General features: G+C 42.7%; 2 protein-coding genes across 7 annotated transcripts in view; one reads left to right on the top strand and one right to left on the bottom strand.

Annotated features, from left to right (window-relative positions):
* Window positions 1-16,289, bottom strand: part of GEMIN5 (gem nuclear organelle associated protein 5) — a 34,269-nt gene extending 17,980 nt beyond the window's left edge. The window contains exons 1-12 of the mRNA XM_038412258.2: window positions 16,145-16,289; window positions 15,081-15,235; window positions 9,854-10,035; window positions 8,667-8,818; window positions 8,307-8,423; window positions 7,576-7,708; window positions 6,032-6,194; window positions 5,179-5,391; window positions 3,492-3,577; window positions 2,670-2,764; window positions 1,989-2,125; window positions 395-468 (exon numbers count right to left, since the gene is read on the bottom strand). Coding sequence (XP_038268186.1) covers window positions 395-468; window positions 1,989-2,125; window positions 2,670-2,764; window positions 3,492-3,577; window positions 5,179-5,391; window positions 6,032-6,194; window positions 7,576-7,708; window positions 8,307-8,423; window positions 8,667-8,818; window positions 9,854-10,035; window positions 15,081-15,235; window positions 16,145-16,289 — 1,652 coding nt within the window. The remainder of the gene's footprint in view (window positions 1-394; window positions 469-1,988; window positions 2,126-2,669; window positions 2,765-3,491; window positions 3,578-5,178; window positions 5,392-6,031; window positions 6,195-7,575; window positions 7,709-8,306; window positions 8,424-8,666; window positions 8,819-9,853; window positions 10,036-15,080; window positions 15,236-16,144) is intronic.
* Window positions 16,290-16,343: 54 nt separating this feature from the next.
* The window catches only part of MRPL22 (mitochondrial ribosomal protein L22), a 35,459-nt gene continuing 30,237 nt past the window's right edge, over window positions 16,344-21,565 (top strand). For 4 of the 6 annotated variants that reach the window (XR_006273738.1, XR_006273739.1, XR_006273737.1 and 1 more), the window contains exons 1-5: window positions 16,399-16,503; window positions 16,589-16,634; window positions 17,270-17,405; window positions 20,525-20,590; window positions 21,056-21,133. Coding sequence is in view for 3 of the 6 variants with exons in the window: in XM_043490796.1 (XP_043346731.1) it covers window positions 16,476-16,503; window positions 16,589-16,634; window positions 17,270-17,405; window positions 20,525-20,590; window positions 21,056-21,133 (354 nt within the window). In the remaining 3 variants the exon portion in view is untranslated. Of the gene's footprint in view, window positions 16,504-16,588; window positions 16,635-17,259; window positions 17,406-20,524; window positions 20,591-21,055; window positions 21,134-21,565 lie in introns of all 6 variants that reach the window. The other 2 variants (XM_038412262.2, XM_038412263.2) reach the window with 2 other exon arrangements.

The raw sequence follows: 21,565 nt of genomic DNA, 5'->3' as shown, positions 1-21,565 counted from the left end.
AACTTAGCTCAAATCCTGGCTTAAGTCACAGGTGAAAACAAGTGTCCTGAACCTTATCAGTCACTTGTAAAAATCAACATACACTGTGGAATGATGGGTTGTGTGCGCTCATGAGATACCCAGCTCTGGGACGGTAGAGAATATTACCAATCAGGACTGAGGTGCACGAGCAGTGCCATGCTGGAAGCACCTGTCCTCCAGCATAACTGGTTCTAGGTAGAGCTGTTTCACTGACATGAAAACAAGAAATTCCTCCTCCCTCAGATACACGGACAGAGCTGAAGGTCAGAGATAAATCAGAGCAGTCACTATGCTGCTCTAGATGAATTGACGTAATCAGCTGTTAATTGCATATATGACATTGACATTAACCTAGGCCTTAAAGAAAACATACCCATCTTCGTTACCAAGAGCCAACATTTTGCCATCTGGTTTCCAGCTGATCTCAGTGCGTGCAGGCAATTTGTACTGAAGAAAGAAAACATACCAAAGAAAAAAACACAGAGCTGTTAGCAGTAACTGCTGCAAAGCCTACATTCTTTCCTTCCATGAAATTCAAGAGAATTAAACCAGTAGTCAAACTGGGAGTTTGCAATTAGAAAAAGACCATAAAAAGAGAATCCCCAGTGTTTGATTTCCAGAGCACATTTTGTAAGAGATGCATGCTTGAGTGATGATAAAATAGGTCCTATTCATAGCAGGACTAATTGCTGCAGGAAATGGTGACTCAGAGTTATCAATTCAGACTCTTAAAATCTCAAAGGAAGTTTCTCTGGGATCCAGTGGGATCTGGGCACCTAACCCCACTGAAAATCCTAGCCTTTGTGAACAAACTCATAACTTCTATTTCGAGTTTATAAAGAATTTTAACTATTGTTATAATTCCCCCAGTCAGACCTACATTATTGGTAATTCTCAATTTAAGATGATTTTTGTTTCCCGTTAGGCACGGATTTCCCCCCTTTTATCTCTAATGATGCTTTTGGTCAGAAAGACTAGACGAGAGCCTCAGCTGGTGTATGTCAGCAACGCTCCAAGTTGTCAATGGAGCTTTGCTGATTTATACCAAGTGAGGAACTAGCCCACTGTGTTTACTTCTTTGTTTTGCCAAGGCATAATTAACCACCCCTCTTCCCAGCTCTGATCACTTACAATAGCCTACTCTGCTCCTGCTGCAGTATGGTGTGAGATGAACTTCTCCACAGTACTTAGTAACCTTATTGCAACAGCATTTCATTAAAAAAAAAATTAGTAAACTGCACTCAGAGAGGTAGTGATCTAATAGGTCCAATGATGAGAGCAAAGGACTAGGAGCATTTTGAGTTCTCAGGTGGCTGACCCACTTTCATTCACTATGTGATCTCAGCCAAGATATTTAGGGGAGATTTTCAGATGTTCGAGTCTTAAATGCCATTTGTGCCTCTGCAAAACTCTCCCTCAGTGCACAAGGAAGTTGAATACAAAAATGAGACTGAGGTGTGGTCTGAGTACAGGACCTAGAGCTAAAAGCTTCACATTTTAAATCGCAGAGCTGTGCTTCAAGTGCTTTGCCTTGGTTTCCTGATCTGTAGAACAGTGTTAAGGATACTTGTTTGCCAACTTCAGAGGGGCATTGTGGATTTGAATTAATGTCTCAAATCTTTGAAGATGAAAAGCGCTAAAAACCAAGTATTAATTGTAGAAAGCCAAGTACTTCTCTGAAAACAAGAAATAAATTACAAAAACAGAAAAACAATTAGCGATAGCTTTATTGTGAGAGAAGATCTGCTGTCTTGCCTTAATGAAAGAGAAAGAACTCCTTCAGGGGCAAAAGTGTATGTATTTAGATGCGTTAAATGTCTTTGAAATGCATCTAGGAAGATTAAGAATGTCAGATGCTTTATTTTATTTGCTATAGATTCATCAGCAGGACAGAAAAGAAAAAACAGGGATGGAATGTTAACATGCAAGTAATTTCTACTCCATGACCCATAAAGAATTATACTCACTTTGATTGAATTAGTGTCTCTGATGACTTTATTGATGTCATTTGCCTCTCCACTAAGCTTCCAAGGATTGTGCTGTAAGACAATACCTTCCCCTGCACAGCTGTATAATGTTACAGAGGGCCTGTCACCATCGCCTCCTATACAACAGAGATAAAAACTAAATACAGCCTTTTCCTACACAGGCCTAAGTGGGGTAATTGCTCCCAGCAAAAATACAACCTCTGATTGAAAGAGTCATATGTGATTTGCAGTAAAAGATTCTCCTGCTATAACTCATTAAAAGGGCCACTTTCAATACTAGATATTTACACCTCTTAACACACTGACTATGCATGGGGTTTACCTCCCTCTAGTGGCCATCCCTGAGCAACATTAAGAGCTTGTTATTTAACAAGGGTCAACTCAGTTGCTCGTCTAGCTCAAGTGGTATGGGGTGGTGAGTTTGGTGCTAAAGGTCTCAGGTTTGATCCTCAGTGATGACTGCAAGGTCTATGTGTATATGTCACTACTAGTTCATTTCTTCTTGAGAATGAATTCATTAAAAAAATCTCCAAGGGCATAGGCGGCATACCCAGTGCACACCGACTCAGCAGGAGGGCTGACACCCCATCTCCACAGTATCCACATCCTCTACAAGTGGAAGGACTTCCTGTTTGCTATAGTATGGGCTCCAAGACTCACCAAAAGAAAGAGGGGGAATCGGAGGACCCCAGGCTAACGTATACACAGTCTTCTTGTGATAGGTGCTGGAGATCTGAGGAGGCCTATTTTTGATGCTGGATAGGGAGAAGAGCAGGGAAGAGCAAAATAAGTCACATTTCAGAGAGGTGGTGTAGTGAACATCCCCAGACAAATCTCACATACAGAGAAAGCTCAAAGCACAATGGCCATGAGTGAAAATGGACAAGCAGCTATTCAACTGCCCAAAAAGCAGAAATGCAACCAGCAGCACACCTCACAATTGCATCCTCAGGTACACTGCTTGTTACAGTTAAGGTTATAGCAGGACTTTTCTTGTACGCCACATTTGCACATGCTCCTAGTTCCCTGGAAAGTTCTGGCTGAAATTTTCTATGCCTGGTCTGCACCCATAGGTGATATTTGGTTGGGCAATTGGAGCAAACTTACACCAGGAGCTACTAGGCACAGCAGGGAGATACTGGCAAGATGGACACACCTCAAATCCAACCAACTATGCTACTTGTAATTTAATCCTACTCTCTGAGCAATAGCTTGCCTAAGCTAAGGATGCTGCAACAGAGACGAAGGTCACTGAGTAGGAAAGGCCTGAGTTTCAGCCTTGGCAGTGATACTGATTATCTTTATCTAATGCTATTGAATGCATGCAATGGAAAATCATCACTAGAAGCATCACAATAAGTGAGAAGTTAAAGTGTCACTTCAAACTGCCCATGAGTTTAAGAAGGTTCCATTATTCCCATCACCGTAGCAACTATAATTTGCTCATCAAAACACCGATCAACTTGAAAACTAATTTCTTACTTGCTGGAGTAGGTGTCGTACATGCCAACCTTTCCATCATCCGTTCCAAAGGCTAAGCAGCCTTCTTTCGTCGGATGCCAGGATAACTGCAAACAAAATAGTAATAAAAGGTCAAACAACCATACAGGCATATGGCTAATTCCTATCCCCTACTGCAATTTTTCCAGGGATTATATAGGAAAAAAAAGGAAAATCTTGAAATTGGGGAGGTAGCACCATCCTTAATAGATCAACCGCTTGCTACCAGGCCCACCAGCTAGATGCTTAAACTGAGCTCTTGTTGAGAATATGCAAGGCTCCCTCTCCGTTTATTGTGGGTTGGGAGAAACAGAGCTGGAGGCATCAGAATACTCAGAGTGGCAAAAGCAGTTTCTACTGAAGACATATACTGTTGTCTTGCCATCAGTGACCCTAACACTCACCACAGAGCAGGAACCTTTTGCTAAGCTGTGGTTGAACTATAACCGCAGTTAACTATGCCTTAGCACCCTGCTGCGAAAGGAAAGCCTAGCGACAGAGTTAGAAGATGAGAATGGGGAAAAAACGGCCAGAAATAGAATGCTATATAAATGGACCTGTGTCAGTTTTTCCCTACATCTCACACAAGCACCTGTAGCTGCATCAGTGTCTAGAATTCTGTCTCTAGACATGAAGAAATATGCTGCTTGCAAATGAATCCACACATGTGAGAACATGGGCAATATAAAGGTTTTATGTATCTATTAGCTAGATAAAACATTTTCCAGAAGGGAGGGATAAATGAATAAGTGAGACAGATATGGGCAATTTCCAGCAATAGACTTGAAAGACCATTTTATATTAAGCTTATGTATTATTGTGGGCCAGGATTGTATGTAACCCCTCGGGGTGGGGGGGAGATATGACAGATATAAAACCTGAGAGTTCAAAAGACTATACTGAAAACGTGCCAGACAAGTATGGACTTTTGGGACAGTAAGTGTGAAGTAGATTTCATGGGGAATCCCCAGGGAGATGTTAATGCAAATTCCCCAACTCTGGTTATGCAAAAACCCAGTCTTTTGAAGCTATGCCCAGAGGAGAGGGTAGTTATCTGCTGTTTAGCTGTTACAGAAGGCAAAAATCAAAGGCCCTGAGCTGTATAAAGAAATGGTTGATTTGCCCAGTCTCTGTTCTGGTTCTGGATCTAAGACAGATGAACTTATAACCACAGGGAAAACCCAGTTATGGGTTTTGATGGACTAAAACCTACCAGAGCCTGAGGTTGGAAATGGGGATGACCTCTGATAAGCTTTCTAGCAAGTGTGTAGGCCCTTTTATTGTTGTAATATGTTTTCTATATAATGGCTTTTACCGTACCAATACATGTACTTGATTAGAAGGAGCTGTGGGTTAACTTATACCTGCAGGCAACACATTGGTCACAGCCCTCTGAAAGAAAGCAAAGCACAGACACTTTCCTTTTTAAGCTGTCTAGCTTGCTGGGGACAGCCTAGTGTAGGCAGGAAGCAATGCAGCCTTAAAATCCCTAATCAGGAGGGAGTGAGATGTGGGTCTCTGCTCAAGAGAGGTGATGGCTAGGAGCTGGAAGCTTAAAGTGGGTGTCCTTGCTGGACCACAAAGGGAGAATACAGCTGCAATTGCCCTGAACTGTAACAAACAGCAGGAAACAAAATGCAAGAGAAAAGAGAACTAGAAGTGCACTCACAGCTGTGACCTTGGATTTGATGCCTTGCCAGAATGTTTTCACATCGTAAGTATTGCTCAAAGACAAGGTGTTCCACACCCGGATCATGCTGTCCCCAACACCTATGGCAAGGCAGCCTGTGTCCACAGGGGAGAAGGCCAGGCTGTAGACAAAGCCCCCAAGAGAAGGCAGAGTCCAGCAGCAATCTAAAGTCATCAGGTCCCAACACTTTACCTGGAGAAAGTTGGGAAACAAGAAACACCGAGGCTATGAGTTAGTAATGTAATGGCAATAAAAAGAACAAGAGCAAGACAGATACTGAAAGGGTCAAATTTAAGACTATACCAAGGATGCCTGGTCCCCCCTTCTGAGGAGTACACAACAGAGGGACGTCTCTGTATCATGTGGGAGAGTGCCCATTCATTAAAGGTGAGCAGTCCATAAGGATAAATTAACTCATCCTCATGGCCCTTCTCCAAAAATAACAGACTTCTTAGCTCCTTTAAGAAAGGCACCCCTCAAGACAGCGCTTTAAAATTATCTAGGCTCTACAAGCCACATATTACAGTGCTAATATATGTGATTTTAACAGGGAAACTGGGTCTTGTTAAAACAAGGAGACAAATGTATATATAAAGAGAAAAAATTGACATGTCCCACCGTTAAACATTTCTCCCTCAAGCCCAGAGGGAGAGCGAGATTCATCAATCTCATTGTTATAAAAGTCTGAGCTCGCAAGTCAACAACATAAATACATACAACCTGCCCCAGCTCAATCCAATTCTTAGGAGCAAAATTTGGGATATTCAGATTTAGCTGAAGTGAATGGTCTCAGATATTGTTATGCTATTGTAAGATGACAAGTGGTTCTTACATCCCTGTCCATTGAAATGGAAAGGAGTAGCTCTCTGCCGTGCGCCTGCACTGAACATAAATTGAACACAATCCTTGTGTGATTTTGCCCTTCTGAAGAAGATCCCAGAAGCGTCCACTTGCGTTTCCCAGATTGGGTCAAATCCCATAGCAGCAGCTCACCTCTGTGAAAGGAAAGTGCACACTTTATTTTCCATTGCACAAGAAATAGCTCTGTGCATATATGTACACCCACCGACCTGTGACAAACCAAAGTTAGAGTGAGTCACACAGCTTTCTCCCTCAGAGATCTCATGGACAAATATGTATCATTAGCAGTGATCTTTGGACAAGTCCCAGGAAACACAGAAGTTACAGTCTTGTAAAAAGAAAAGGAGTACTAGTGGCACCTTAGAGACTAACAAATTTATTTGAGCATAAGCTTTTGTGAGCTACAGCTCACTTCATCGGATGCATTCAGTGGAAAATACAGTGGGGAGATTTATATACATAGAGAACATGAAACAATGGGTGTTACCATACACACTGTAATGAGAGTGATCACTTAAGGTGAGTTATTACCAGCAGGAGAGCAGGGAGGGCGGGGGAACCTTTTACGTAGAGACTGTCCAGTTTGACCAACGTACATGGCAGAGGGGCATTGCTGGCACATGATGGCATATATCACATTGGTAGATGTGCAGGTGAACGAGCCTCTGATAGTGTGGCTGATGTGATTAGGCCCTACGATGGTGTCCCCTGAATAGATATGTGGACAGAGTTGGCAACGCGCTTTGTTGCAAGGATAGGTTCCTGGGTTAGTGGTTCTGTTGTGTGGTTGCTGGTGAGTATTTGCTTCAGGTTGGGGGGCTGTCTGTAAGCAAGGACTGGCCTGTCTCCCAAGATCCGTGAGAGTGATGGGTCGTCCTTCAGGATAGGCTGTAGATCCTTGATGATGCATTGGAGAGGTTTTAGTTGGGGGCACGATGGCTAGTGGCGTTCTGTTATTTTCTTTGTTGGTCCTGTCCTGTAGCAGGTGACTTCTGGGTACTCTTTTGGCTCTGTCAGTCTGTTTCTTCACTTCAGCAGGTGGGTACTGTAGTTGTAGGAATGCATGATAGAGATCTTGTAGGTGATTGTCTCTGTCTGAGGGGTTGGAGAAAATGCGGTTGTATCGTAGAGCTTGGCTGTAGACAATGGATTGTGTGGTGTGGTCTGGATGAAAGCTGGAGGCATGTAGGTAGGAATAGCCATCTGTAGGTTTCCAGCATAGGGTGGTGTTTATGTGACCATCGCTTATTAGCACCGTAGTGTCCAATATGTATGCTCAAATAAATTTGTTAGTCTCTAAGGTGCCACAGTACTCCTTTTCTACTCTGCTACTCTGAAACCAGTCTTATAAAAGTTAACCCACACGATAAGGCCAAAATCCTGTCCCCACACTAGTTCCAATATCACTTCTTCCCCAGCACACAGGAGGCAGGGTTTCCTACTCAATGCTTTCTTGGTTAGCAACTAAAATGTCCAAAGCTGTAAAACGTGTCCAAGCTGGTAAAACCTGCTCACCCAAAGCAGCTGGATACAATCTCTGTGGGATGGTCACAGGGCCAGTGAACAGTTAGCCAAATGCGCTCTTTAATAGCTGGGTCAACACCTCCACTTCTTCTCTTCAGAGTGGGCAACTTCAGAGTCATCACCCCTACAGTATCAAGAGATTAATTAGAATCTGGCACTGAGCACAAGGCAGTCCTCTGAGAGGCTGCCAGGCCTTGCTAACATGAAGCCTCAGACTAAAGCCCTAAGTGCATCCCCATGTCCTTTCAACTGATTTTTAACAATTTCCCAGTATGTCAGTGCCTGTCCCCCTGCTTTTAAAATCTACAATGTACTGTGAGAGTTCCTCAGAGCGGAGTCCTCTGCACTCTAGATTCAATTCGTGGAATCCCTCAAATGATGGTCAGAGCCACCATTCCCCACAACTGGTCAGGATTTCTTTACTTTCAGTAAAACATGTTTTGTGAGGTGGAGGAGGGTGCCCCTTCCGCCACTTACTCCAGCCCTGGGTGGCCTAGGAAAATAAGTATCTAGGGTGACAACAAAACCTGGGATTTGGTACACTAGGGGCAGAGCATATTACAGCACAATGGGGCCCTGATCACATTTGAGGATCTAGACACTATTAACATACAAATGAATCATCATCACATTGCTGAACTAGCAGGCTAGCAGACAGAGAGTGGACTTATCATGCCACACGCACTGGCATTATTTCTGCTAGAAAAGTCCATTGGACTTACCTCTGCCTCTAGCACAGCTCCAGATTCGGATGGTCTGATCTTTGCTTCCTGATGCCAGGTAACAGCCTTTAGTTACAGCTGCCTCCTGCATTAGCTCTCCATTTAGAACCTCGCCTTCTTCCAAGGGGAACATTAAATGGTGTTGAAATGATAGCACAGCATTTGAAAAACATATGGCGCTGTAAATATTAACAACTGCAATTACACTGCCCTGTGTCAGATAAACTTTATTTTTAACTCTTTGGCTGCCTTAGATCAGCTAGTGCATTTTTATTAATGAAATAAGGAACTTATCTGGCTACTAGCTGGATAGCCATATGAACTACAAGATACTTTGAAAGCACCTAACCGTTTATTTACCTTGAAGCTCTTCTTGCCGACTGTATAACACTTCTTCACCAAGCACAGGACACCATGCCAGAGAGTGAATTTCATCATCATGGCCTCTCAGTCTATGAACAACTTCTCTTTTCCTGCTGATGTCGATTATAACCACCATACCATCTTTATAGCTAAAGACAAATATTTAAAGTCATGGAGAAATATTTGGATTCTCAAATAAACACACAGGACAGACTCTTAGCTGGTGTAAACCAGCACAGCTCCACTAACTTCAAAGAAGCTACACCAAATGAGGATCTGGGCCCCAGGGCTGATGCTGCTGAGACACTGGCAGACCAGGTGCCAGCTCATGCCAAGGCTCAGAGCATCACTGAACACTGACAAATGCACAGCTGGAAACCAATCTGGCTTGCCTGTGGGTTAGTATAGTTAAAACAGATATTAGTGACACAAGAATGTTTGTAGCGTCAAAAGACTGAGACTTTGTTGATTGCATACCTCATTCCCTCCAGGAAGAAGAGGCCTATGCATGAACTCATCAGCTTGAATTCTAGAGTGAACGGGATAAAAATCCCTTACAAGGATAAACTGGGCCTTTATGCTGTCTGGACTCTGAGAGGCAAAGATTCCTAAACAAAAGCAAGAGATTTTCATGCTGCTTGGCATGGGTCACCCCTAAAGGACATATAGAGCTGCTTATTATAGAAGCTTATATTACCTTTTTAAATCTAACACTAACTCCTTTGTGTGTGTGTATGTTTCCCGTTTTAACCTTGTAAATAATTCATTTCTTTTCTTAGTTAATAATTTCCTCAGTTAGTTTATTACAGCCCACCCATCCCCCTAGACTTCAGAGGCCAAGTTCCAGCCCAAGCCCGAACATCCACACAGCTATTTTTCGCCCCATAGCATGAACCAGAGTCTGTAGACCTGTGGTCTGAGAATCACTGCCGCAGGATCCCGCTTGCTGTGTAGACATACCGTAAATGTCATTTCGGGTTGTTAGAAGCCACTATGTCATATACCAGGTCAATAAAATACTTAAAAAACAACTAGAATAACAGAAAAAATCCTTTAAGGTGTACTGGCCAAATCCTCAAACTACTGAAACTTCTGAAAGAATAAGCTTAGAATTGTATTACAGGCAAAACACACAATATCTACCTTGCAAAATGAAAGGGAGACACAATGTAACTAGTACTTACCCGATGGCCACCAAGTTCTCATGATGCGGGGAACAAGCCAGACAGAATATAGTTCTGGGCTCTGGGAAGAACTGCTGGCTGTCATTTCTGTTATACCAGTAACAAATGACTGTGCCTTTTTCATCACCGGACACAACCAAATCTTTCACGTGGGATGACCAATGCAAGGCTGAGATTGTATTCTGAAAAAATAGAATGCAGACTGATCAAGGGTGCCTACTGAAGCCTTGTCTTTAGGCTTGTTCTGTAGGCCCTTCGTCTAAAGGAATAATTTACAAACACACAATAGCAGGAAGCACATGGATAAATCTGTTTAAGCAGCTAGAAGGGAGCAGAAGCAGTAGACCAGAGTTTTCAACCTCGGGTCTGCAGATCCCTCTGAGTCCACAGACTATGTCTAAGATTTCCAAAAGGGTCCATACATTCATTTGAAAATTTTTACGGGTCCACAAATGAAAAAAGGTTGAAAACCACCGACATCAACTATTGTAGACAACACCGTGAGAGGATGATCCTTTCATGGGGCCACCTCCCCTACAGCCCCACTGTTTGGTTCACAAGTGTTTTGTTTGAGAGATGGCCAGGAAAGACCCCATGGATCAAACTGGAAGGGCATATAGAGTGGGGTCCTGCAGGGATCAGTTCTGGGTCTAATTCTATTCAATAGCTTCATCAATGATTTAGATAATGGCATAGAGAGTACACTTATAAAGTTTGCGGACAATACCGAGTTGGGAGGGGTTTAAAATGCTTTGGACAATAGGATTAAAATTCAGAATGATCTGAACAAGCTGGAGAAATGGTCTGAAGTAAACAGGATGAAATTCAATAAGGACAAATGCAAAGTACTCCACTTAGGAAGGAACAATCAATCGCACACATACAAAACGGGAAATGACTACCTAGGAAGGAGTACTGCAGAAAGGGATCGGGGGGTCATAGTGGATCGCAAGCTAAATATGAGTCAACAGTGTAACACTGTTGCAAAAAAAGCAAACATCATTCTGGGACTATTTAGAAAAGCTGGACGAGCACAAGTCCATGGGGCCGGCTGCGCTGCATCCGAGAGTGCTAAAGGAGTTGGCGGATGTGATTGCAGAGCCATTAGCCATTATCTTTGAAAACTCATGGTGATTGGGGGAAGTCCTGGACGACTGGAAAAAAGGCTAATGTAGTGCCCATCTTTAAAAAAGGGAAGAAGGAGGATCCTGGGAACTACAGGCCAGTCAGCCTCACCTCAGTGCCTGGAAAAATCATGGTGCAGGTCCTCAAGGAATCAATTCTGAAGCACTTAGAGGAGAGGAAAGTGATCAGGAACAGTCAGCATGGATTCACCAAGGGCAAGTCATGCCTGACTAATCTAATTGCCTTCTACGATGAGATAACTGGCTCTGTGAATGAGGGGAAAGCAGTGGATGTGTTGTTCCTTGACTTTAGCAAAGCTTTTGACACGGTCTCCCACAGTATTCTTGCCAGCAACTTAAAGAAGTATGGGCTGGATGAATGGACTATAAGGTGGATAGAAAGTTGGCTAGATTGTTGGGCTCAACGGGTAGTGATCAATGGCTCCATGTCTAGTTGGCAGCCGGTATCAACTGGAGTGCCCTAAGAGTCGATCCTCAGGCCAGTTTCGTTCAATATCTTCATAAATGATCTGGAGAATGGTGTGGATTGCACCTTCAGCAAGTTTGCAGATGACACTAAACTGGGAGGAGAGGTAGATACGCTGGAGGGTAGGGATAGGATACAGAGGGACCGAGACAAAGTAGAGGATTGGGCCAAAAGAAATCGGATGAGGTTCAACAAGGACAAGTGCAGAGTCCTGCACATAGGACGGAAGAATTCCATGCACCGCTACAGACTAGGGACCGAATGGCTCGGCAGCAGTTCTGCAGAAAAGGACCTAGGGGTTACACTGGACGAGAAGCTGGATACGAGTCAACGGTGTGCCCTTGTTGCCAAGAAAGCCAATGGCATTTTGGGATGTATAAGTAGGGGCACTGCCAGGAGATCAAGGGATGTGATCGTTCCCCTCTATTCGACATTGGTGAGGCCTCATCTGGAGTACTGTGTCCAGTTTTGGGCCCCACACTACAAGAAGGATGTGAAAAAATTGGAAAGAGTCCAGCAGAGGGCAACAAAAATGATTAGGGGACTGGAACGCATGACTTATGAGGAGAGGCTGAGGGAACTGGGATTGTTTAGTCTGCGGAAGAGAAGAATGAGGGGGGATTTGATAGCTGCTTTCAACTACCTGAAAGGGGGTTCCAAAGAGGATGGATCTAGACTGTTGTCAGTGGTAGCAGATGACAGAACAAGGAGTCACAGTCTCAAGTTGCAGTGGGGAAGGTTTAGGTTGTATGTTAGGAAAAACTTTTTCACTCGGAGGGTGGTGGAACACTGGGAAGCGTTACCTAGGGAGGTGGTGGAATCTCCTTCCTTAGAAGTTTTTAAGGTCAGGCTTGACAAAGCCCTGGCTGGGATGATTTAGTTGGGGATTGGACCTGCTTTGAGCAGGGGGTTGGACTAGATGACCTCCTGAGGTCCCTTCCCTTCCAACCCTGATATTCTATGATTCTATGCATTAGCAGGAGTGTTGTAAGTAAGACACCAGAAGTAATTCTTCCACTCTGCTCCAGTTAGGCCTCAACTGGAGTATTGTATGCAGTTCTGGGCGCCACATTTCAGGAAAGATGTGACAAACCGAAGAAAGTCCAGAGAAAAGCAACAAAAATGATTAAAGGTCTAGAAAACATGACCTATGAGCAATGTTCCCTCTTATTTTTGACAGGCTGCGTGCGCAAAAATTTCCTCTGTGCAAATTGTTGTGCGTGCGGCGTTTCGCCGTGTGCACGGGGTTTAGGATGTGTGCGCGTGCACACAGCTTAGAGGGAACAGTGCCCATGAGGGAAGACTTCAAAAATTGGGTTTTAGTCTGGAGAAGAGAAGACCGAGGGGGGTCATGATAACAGTTTTCAAGTACATAAAAGGCTGCTACAAGGAGGAAGAAAAAATGTTCTCTTTTAACCTCTGAGGATAGGACAAGAAGAAATGGGCTTAAATTGCAGCAAAGCCGGTTTAGGTTGGACATTAGGAAAAGGTTCCTAACTGTAACAGTGGTTAAGCCCTGGAAGAAATTGCTCAGAGAGACTGTGGAATCTCCATCACTGGAGATTAAGAGCAGGTTAGATAAACACCTGTCAGGGATGGCCTAGATAATACTTAATCCTGCCATGAGTGCAGGGGACTGGACTAGATGACCTCCCTTCCAGTCCTACGACCGTATAATGACAATACGAGAACCACTTCGCTGTGGCCTCTGTGAAGTCAAGGATGTAATATATATAATCTTCCTAGCAGGTGAAAGCCTGATGTCATACTTATGTGGCAGTTGGGCCAAGAAATCCACCATATATGCAGTCTCCTTCATACAACCAATGAAACTCTCGCATGAAATTAATATAAGGTGGATGTACAAGTGGTTGAAAGAAGAGTTCTTTCATACTCAAAGAAGAGTTATCAATGGTTCACTGTCAACCTGGAAGGGTATATCTAATGGAGTCTCGCAGGGGTCAGTTCTGGGTCTGGTACTATTCAAAATTTTCATTAAAAACTTGGATAATGAAGCGGAAAACATGTTTATTATATATATTACACCAAGCTGGCGGGGGTTGCAAGCACTTTGGAGGATAGGATTAGAATTCAAAACAAATATGACAATTTAGAGAACTGGTTTGAAATCAACAAGATGAAATTCAATAAAAACAAGTGTGAAGTATTTCACCTAGGATTAGGAAGGAAAAATCAAATGCACAACTACAAAATGGGGAATAATTGGATAGGTAGTAGTACTGCTGGAAAGATACTCACCATCTTGGGGGCGCGGGGGGGCAAGGCCGGGAACGAGTCATTGTGCACCGCAAATTGAATACGAGTGAACAATATGAAAAAGGTGTGAAAAAAGGCTAATATCCTTCTGGGTATTAACAGAAGTGCTGTATATAAGACACACGACAGACAATTGTCCTGCTTTACTAGTCAACGGTGAGTACCTCAGCTGGAGTACCATGTTCAATTCTGGGCGCCACCCTTAGGAGAGGTGTAGACAAACTGGAGAAAGTCCAGAGGAGAGCAACAAAAATGATAAAAGGTTTAGAACACCAGACCTATGAGGAAAGGTAGGGGAGGAAACCAAAAACAGGCATATTTACTCATGATAAAAGATGACTGAGAGGGGACCAGATAACAGTCTTCAAATATGTTAAGGACTGTTATAAAGAGGATGGTGATCAACTGTTTTCCATGTACTTCTTGTCTTACGTTAATGGAATGGCTTAATCTGCAGCAAGGGAAAAAACTTTCAAACTATAAGGGTAGTTAAGTTCTGGAATAGGCTTCCTAGAGAAGTTGTGGAATCCCCGTCACCGTAAGAGTTTAAAACCAGGACCGACAAACATCTAACAGCGATGGTCTAGGTTTACTTAGTCCTGCCTAAGTGCAAGGAGCTAGACCTGATGACCTCTCAAGGTCCCTCCCAATCCAACACTTCTATGATTCTGTGCAAATTAGCTGTAGAGTAAGGGTGGCTGAGTTATCTCTGATATCCCAATGGCCTAGGATTCTTGGCATGAGATAGATACATGCCTTACTGCACAGGTGTAATTTGTAAAGTCAAGATGGCCAAGAACTTAAATACTGGATAACAGACTGCGATTCCCAGTGATAATTAAACCAGGTGAAATTATAAACAAAAGATGCTTTCAAACATGCTTGTAGCGGTTTCATTACTTCACACTGACTCAGCAGACATTCTAGGCTTTGGTGTGACACACAAAGTGACAATCCTGGAATCTTACTACTATATATACACATTTTTTTGAAAATCTACCTAGAAATCAGAATTAGAGAGACCTCTTGATTTTGATTTCAGGTTATTTCACAGACTGAAGTACAGTTACAGATACACCAAAACATACATCTCTTCTACTGCTTCCAGCAGGAAAGGCAAATGATGTTATTTAAATGAGTTTCTAAACAAATGCAACTTTCAAAGTTCTGTTCTACAGTTTCTGTTTCCAAACTGGACCATGGACCTCATCTGGTTTGCAGCTGTCTGACAGGCATTGAGAAATTGGTGCAACTCTGTCTTTGCCTAAGAAAAGAAAAGATTTTGGAACCTTGTTTTAGAGTTTTTCCACAGGCAATGTAGGGGAATAGGCTACTATACCTGATGCAGCGTATGCTCAGTCACGACAGTCAGCGTCTGAGTATCCCAGATTTTCACAGTTCCATCATCAGAGCTGCTGGCGCAGAAGTTGCTCTGACCAGGATAGTGACAAAACGCGAAACCAGAAACCCTTTCAGTATGGCCTACAAGTTCCCCTAGGATTGCAAAAGCAAAAGACATACACAAAATAAATTCCAGCTTCAGAAACACAACTGTTCTTCTAAATTTAGACAACGATATTTTCAATATAGCTTCTAAACGTCACAAAGTCAAAACATCATTCATTGCAACATCCACTGATTACTGCTGCGAAAGCTGTTTAAAGCAGGATGATTATGAGAACACCACAACAGATCCCAAATTTGTTGGGGAGCTCAAATGTGGGCAGGTTTCTCAAGCCCAGGTGACATCCAATGTGCTAGGAAAACCTACATGAATTAAAAAACATTCTCTGGCGCGGGCCAGCTGATTTGGGCTTGTGGGGCTCAGGCTGTGGGACAATTTAATTGCAGTATAGACGTCTGGGCTCTAGCACCCCATGAGCCGGGACCCTTCCTGAGCAACTCCACGTGTGGACACTCTCGCTCTGGATTAAGCTGAACAGGAGCAAGTTACTCTGGAATAAGAGCGCCCACAAAAAGAGCTAGGCAGAAATACCGCCTGCGCTTTACACTCACACCCTACTGCGTTTCAAGAGCAGATAAGCCCTTAGGGTGCATGCAACTGCACAGCCGCCCTGTCTCGCACGTGCCCCGGAGAGAAGGACGGAGGGGGAGGGTGGGGGGGGCGCTGCTAGTGCCAGAGCCTCAGCGAAAGGCCGGGCTGGGGGGTAAGGTCCATGAAGGGGATCACTGCGAGCTCACTGGGCCCGGGGTCCCCAGCGCCCCCCACACGGCCCCGGGCTGAGGGGTCCAAAGCTCCCTCGGTCGCAGACCCCGGGGTAGGTTTGTGCGGACGCCAAAGCGGGGCGGGGCGGGTCCCCCCGCGCAGGGTGAGGGAGGAGGCGGGTGACCCCCGAGGGGAGGGGGGACGCGGGTCCCCGCCCCGCGAGGGGCAGAAGCTACCGTGGAAGGCGGGCGCGGCGCCGATCTCCAGCAGGTAGACGCTGTTCCTGGCCCCGAAGCCGAAGAGGCGGCCGGCCCCGCAGGTGTCGCAGCAGCGGCTGCAGTACCAGTTGGGGGAGGCGGGCAGCACCCGCTCCGCCGCCATCTCCCCCGGCGGCGCGGCCGGCCTCAGGGGCCCTCCCTTCTCCCGTTGCCAGGCGCTGCCGCAAAGCGCCGCTCGCGCGCTGTCGCACCACGACCCCTGACCTCCCGGCGCACGACCGCCGGGCTGGGGCCACGGGCGGCGCTGCGCATGCGTGGAGAGCAGCTGCTGTAAGGCGAGCCGGAGAAGATGGCGGCGCCGGGGGTGGTCGGAGCTGGTGGGTGTGAGGGGATGTGAGACGGGGGGGGGGGAGGGGCGTTTATCCGCCACTTCCTCACTAATTCTCCGCTTCGCCGTTGTAGGGGCTGCCTGGGCGCGGAACCTGCTCAGCTGGGCCCGGCCGCAGAGGTAAGCCTGACCCCTTCCCCCCCCTTCTCTCTGCAGGCAGGGTCGGACCTCCCGGGCTGAGGCTCTAGAGGCTCCTCGGGAGGGGGTGCCCCGGTTTGGGGGGGTGCCCCGCCTCTCGGGAGGGTGTGTGCCGGGGGGGGGGGGCGCTATAAGGTCAATAGCTAAAAAGCGGGCAAGAACTAGTTAAATTGCAGAGGTTAGTGTCTCCTTGCCAGATGATAGGATCCTTTCAGGCGAGTTCATTTTTATATGCAGGGACAAATGGATGGATTAAGTCTTTAAATCTGGAATGAGGTGTGCTGGCTGTGGTATTGACTGAAGTACTTTGGCAGCATTGATGGGCATTTAAGTTTGGAATAGCTGTACTCACTGCTCATCTCCGTGAGTTCCAAATTTCTCATATACACAGGAGAAATGCCCTTGGCATAAAGGCATATCTCTTATAACTTCCTTTTGCCAGTTGCTAATGTTTAAATATACATGTAAATTTACCAAACTGTTTTTTCTTTGCTGTTTAAACTCCTCTGGTACAGTCCAATGTTTCAGTGACTAGTTTACAGTCAGTTTCAGTTATCTGGATAGGGTCACACTGCACTGGTCCAGCAGCAAAACAATTAAAATATAGTTTCTTGCAGGTTACTAGCATCTTGCAGTATTTCTCTTTTGTCAAATATCCAAACAAGAACATATCGGCAGAATGTTGGGAGATGGGAGAAGAAGAACAGAATAGTTTACCCTCCGCAGCTGCCAGGAGAGCCTCGAAGACCAGCAGTAAGAATTCACCTGTGAAATCTCTCTACCTACTTATATGTAGCAAATAGTTGCTTCCAAGTAAACTGTTGCCTATCTCTGGTTAATTCCACAAGGCAATCACATATAACTAATTAGCAGACTCAGTCCAAGATTTGGGTATTTTAGGCATCTCTTAGTCATAACTGTATCAGCAAAGGAGGTTCATTTAATCTTAGAATTTAGAAATGGGAAAGAGCTACTGAATCCTCAAGTCTCAGCTTGGACCTCAGTTACTGTTTAATTTGATTGCCCAACTAATTTACGTGTTTTGCATAATACAAAGCTACAGTTTAAATAAGCCTTATTGTTGGTCACTCTGCCAAACTAACTAAATGCTGAGCCTTGAACTGACTGAGAAGAGCAACGTGAGAATCCTTTCTCTAATTATTTCCTTAATATTGCCTTCCTCTGCTGCTCGCTCAAGATTGTGTGGGAAAAGCTAGCTTAATTATGTGCATGCTGAGTCAAATTCACTTGGTAGAAAAATAGAATAATGTTTTATGTAGTTGAGTTCACATAATAAGCTTATTTTTCAAGATTTGAAATTAATTAATTGTGATTACATTACTAATTAACTAGTAAGGTAAGCTTACTTCTTTTGGCACTTAAGAGCTGGAAATCAGAGTGGATAAAAATCAATGATTTAAAAAAAATTTTTTTTATTTAAATAGGTTTTTTCCCCTCAAAAAAGCATTTTATCAAAAAATCCAATCTACAGATAGATGTATTATAGCTCAAAGATATCTTATCATGGAATAAGGATTATAAATTCTTATTTCTATAGTATGAGCCAATATATTCATGTAAAGTTTTATAAATGAGTCCCAGTAGTTCATGGGTTAGGGACCCAATCTTATGAGGTTCCAGGGGCTTCTGTATAGATTATTTAGGTTAATCTTTCTGTCTGCCCAATGGGGACTCAGTGCTCAGTCTAGAAGATACCATCAGAGATGCTTAGTTTGGCAGTTCTCAAACTGTGGATTTGTGTTTCCAGAGATAACATGCTTGTTAACAGCAAAATTGTTTTAAAATAAATACATAATATATAGGAGGTGAGAAATAACAGACTTCAACCCTACTGTCCCTCTGCAAATTTGTGTACAGGGAATCAATCCCTTACCTCTCTCTAAAAGTGAAAAGTTTCAAAAAGTTCAATGAATAGAAGATTATTGGGGGCAGAATAGGTCTGGACTGGGGGAAGAAGTCTGGAGATAAATGTGAGAAGGGAGGGACAGGCAATAGAAACAAAAGTGAAACTGTTTGAGCAGCATATTCCAGAAGTCTTGAGCTCTTTCTGAGTGTAGCCTTCATTGATTTGAGATCTATCATACCATTCTCTCACTAGAAGGGAAAACCTATAATGTCAGCAGGCCGTAAAAGAGACCCAGTTTTGAAATAAGAACTATTCAAGAAGTATATGTTTGCTGCTGATTTTTTTTTTTTTTTAAAGAAAGTCACACCAGTGAACTGGTGGAAGTCACTTAAGCACTTGGATTCAGAGACTGTTGAAGTGATGATCTCACTTTAAACAGCAGTAGCTTCTTCTGCAGATGTAGAAATAATATTTTCTTCCTTTGGACTAATTCATTCCAAATTGAGAAATCATTTGGAACCTGAAAAAGCAAGAAAGCTTGTTTTTTCTTTTTCAGATTATGAACAAACAGGAAAATGAAGGTGAAGACAACTGAGTTAGCTGCAGAAGCCAATATTTTAAGTTTCTCATGTTGACCTGGCTGACATAGTCGATTTTAATTTTTTTAAATATTTCATTTAACTGTTTTAGTTAAAAACCATTTTAACAAAAACAAACCTGATTTTTAAAAAATTGAATGTTTAACTAAATTCAAAAATTCATATGCTTGTTTTGTTAAAATATTATGTTTGCTGTTGAAGAAAAAAATCCAGAATATATAACGTTGTTGTTTTAGTTAAATAAAACTATTTAAATATCTGTCTGGTGATGTTCTCCTCATAGAGCATGCCAAGAAAATTCTCCAAATATTAATGATTAACCTGTTGAATTGGAGATAGATCACCTCCCAGTGACTTCATAAATATTTGCTTCAGTTACCTTTGGTAAATGAAATAACCAAACAATCATTCATTTTCTGATATATCTGTAAAAAGAATCTGAAAAGTTTTCAAAATCACTTAAAAATGTATAGTGTGTACCTTCTAAAATTGAAACCTACATCTATTTCTGAGTTGTGAAGAATATGTATTAAGGTTATAACAACCAACAAGAATGCACATTTAAATCAAATCCACCCTGCTGGAAATGTAGTTAGATATGCTAGGGTTTTTTTTTTCTGTCGGCTTGTGTTTAATGTATAACTAGATAAAAAACTAAATATTGAAAGGCTGGGAACTGGAAGAAGAAGTAATGCTACCTTTAAGATCTCAAAATTAGCAGCCTGCACTGAGATGTATGGGAAATTTTGGAAGGTTCATTTTAAAATTCTTCCAAGTATTCCACTTGGAACTAAAAATTGTAGTCCTGCATTTTTATAACTCTTCACCTAAAAGTAATGAATTTAGTATCGAGTGTTTGGATTGTTGCTCAGCAAAGCTTAAATGAAAAGCACTTGCATCTCAAAAGAATAGTAGATTTAAAAAAAAAAATGCACTTTATTTTGTGTGGGACAGGAACTTTTGATCTTAAGCCTTAAGAATATGTGCAGTGAGTAATGAAATGAATGAAACGTTAATTATATAATTTATTAAAATATAAATCTTCTTTTATTTAAAATTTTGCACTGATGTGTTAAATTCCACTTTGCTGTTTCTAGCCCTTGTTGGTGCAGCAGTGGTGTTCAATTGGCTCTTTGGAGACAGCTTTTCTTATCAATCACTGATTGAGAAGCCATCCTGCTTCTGAAGGATTAATTAGGTTCATTATAGCACCAGTGTGTAAAGCATTAATAAAATGCTTTGACCAGATATGTTTGACCTGGAGTTCTTGTAGTGTAGTAGCAGAAGTGGTCAGCTTGCCTTGTAAGATTATTTTTTCTTCTCAAGACATTATGAACATTCCATCTTCTCACTTTTACAGCCAAATCACCAGTATTCTAGCTTTAAAAAAAATCTCTTTTCCCTAGGAAATATTCCACTGTCGAAGGGACATAAAATACAGTAAGGACAAGATGTGGTATTTGGCAAAACTGGTAAGAGAAAATTTTAACTTTGTGCAATGTACTTGGTAGGAAAGTGTAAATATTTTTAATTCCTATATTTCAACTTATTGCTTTGGATAAGCAGAAGCCTGATTCAGCCAGTTTGTTCAGCTTTTGCATTGTAAAATCTCTGGAAAACTCTTCCCATGGTTTTGTATAAGCTTGCTTCATCTAGTGCAGATGACTAATATTTTGCATTTCTGTAGAGCCAACTAACTGCTGTTCAGCAGCGGATGGTGGTCAAGGACCATCCTTCCCTTAGGAAAAATTGTATGGCAATTGACTGATAAAACTTTTGCGCTAAAGGTTTTATTGTGTGGTGGTTGGGAATGGGGTGCTAAAATCTTTGAAATTTAACTACAATATTAGCATTGTTCCTGGCACTGCAATCTTAACATTTTTTTTCTCTTTTGTTCAGAAGAGTTTAATTTTTCTGTTAACTTTTCCTAATTCCAGATAAAAGGAATGTCAATTGATCAGGCTCTTGCTCAGCTGGAATTCAATGACAAGAAGGGCGCAAAGGTGATCAAAGAGGTATATTGTGCAATTCTTTAGCACTTCAGGGTCCAGACTTTTTCAAACTCAGACCTATATCAGAGTTTCAAGAGACTTTCCATTAAGCCCACCTGGAATATTTTGATCAAATTGTATTGGCTACACTAATTAATTTATTCTGCCCTAATTTGTCCAGGCATTAATGACCTCTGCATACAATATTTTAGTAACTAGTGGTAGTACAGTGCGTGAGTGTTCTCTGTTCATAATGACCAGCCTTCAAAAACATTTAAACTCATGTCTCTAAGATTATAGCTTAACACATGTTTTGAATTTATAAACTGTAGGGTACAAAAAGGGAGAACAGCTGAGTCTTTTATGAAAATCTCTGTTATTGGCTTTATGTTGCAAATGTCATAGGCCTCTTAAACAGGTTACCCACTTGCTCACTAGAGGAGGCATCAGTTTTCA

This window comes from Dermochelys coriacea, chromosome 8 (assembly GCF_009764565.3).
Source record: "Dermochelys coriacea isolate rDerCor1 chromosome 8, rDerCor1.pri.v4, whole genome shotgun sequence".
In the NCBI taxonomy this organism is placed as follows: domain Eukaryota; kingdom Metazoa; phylum Chordata; order Testudines; family Dermochelyidae; genus Dermochelys; species Dermochelys coriacea.
Note: the sequence above shows the minus strand (reverse complement) of the source record. Positions and strands in the feature narration are given on the sequence as shown.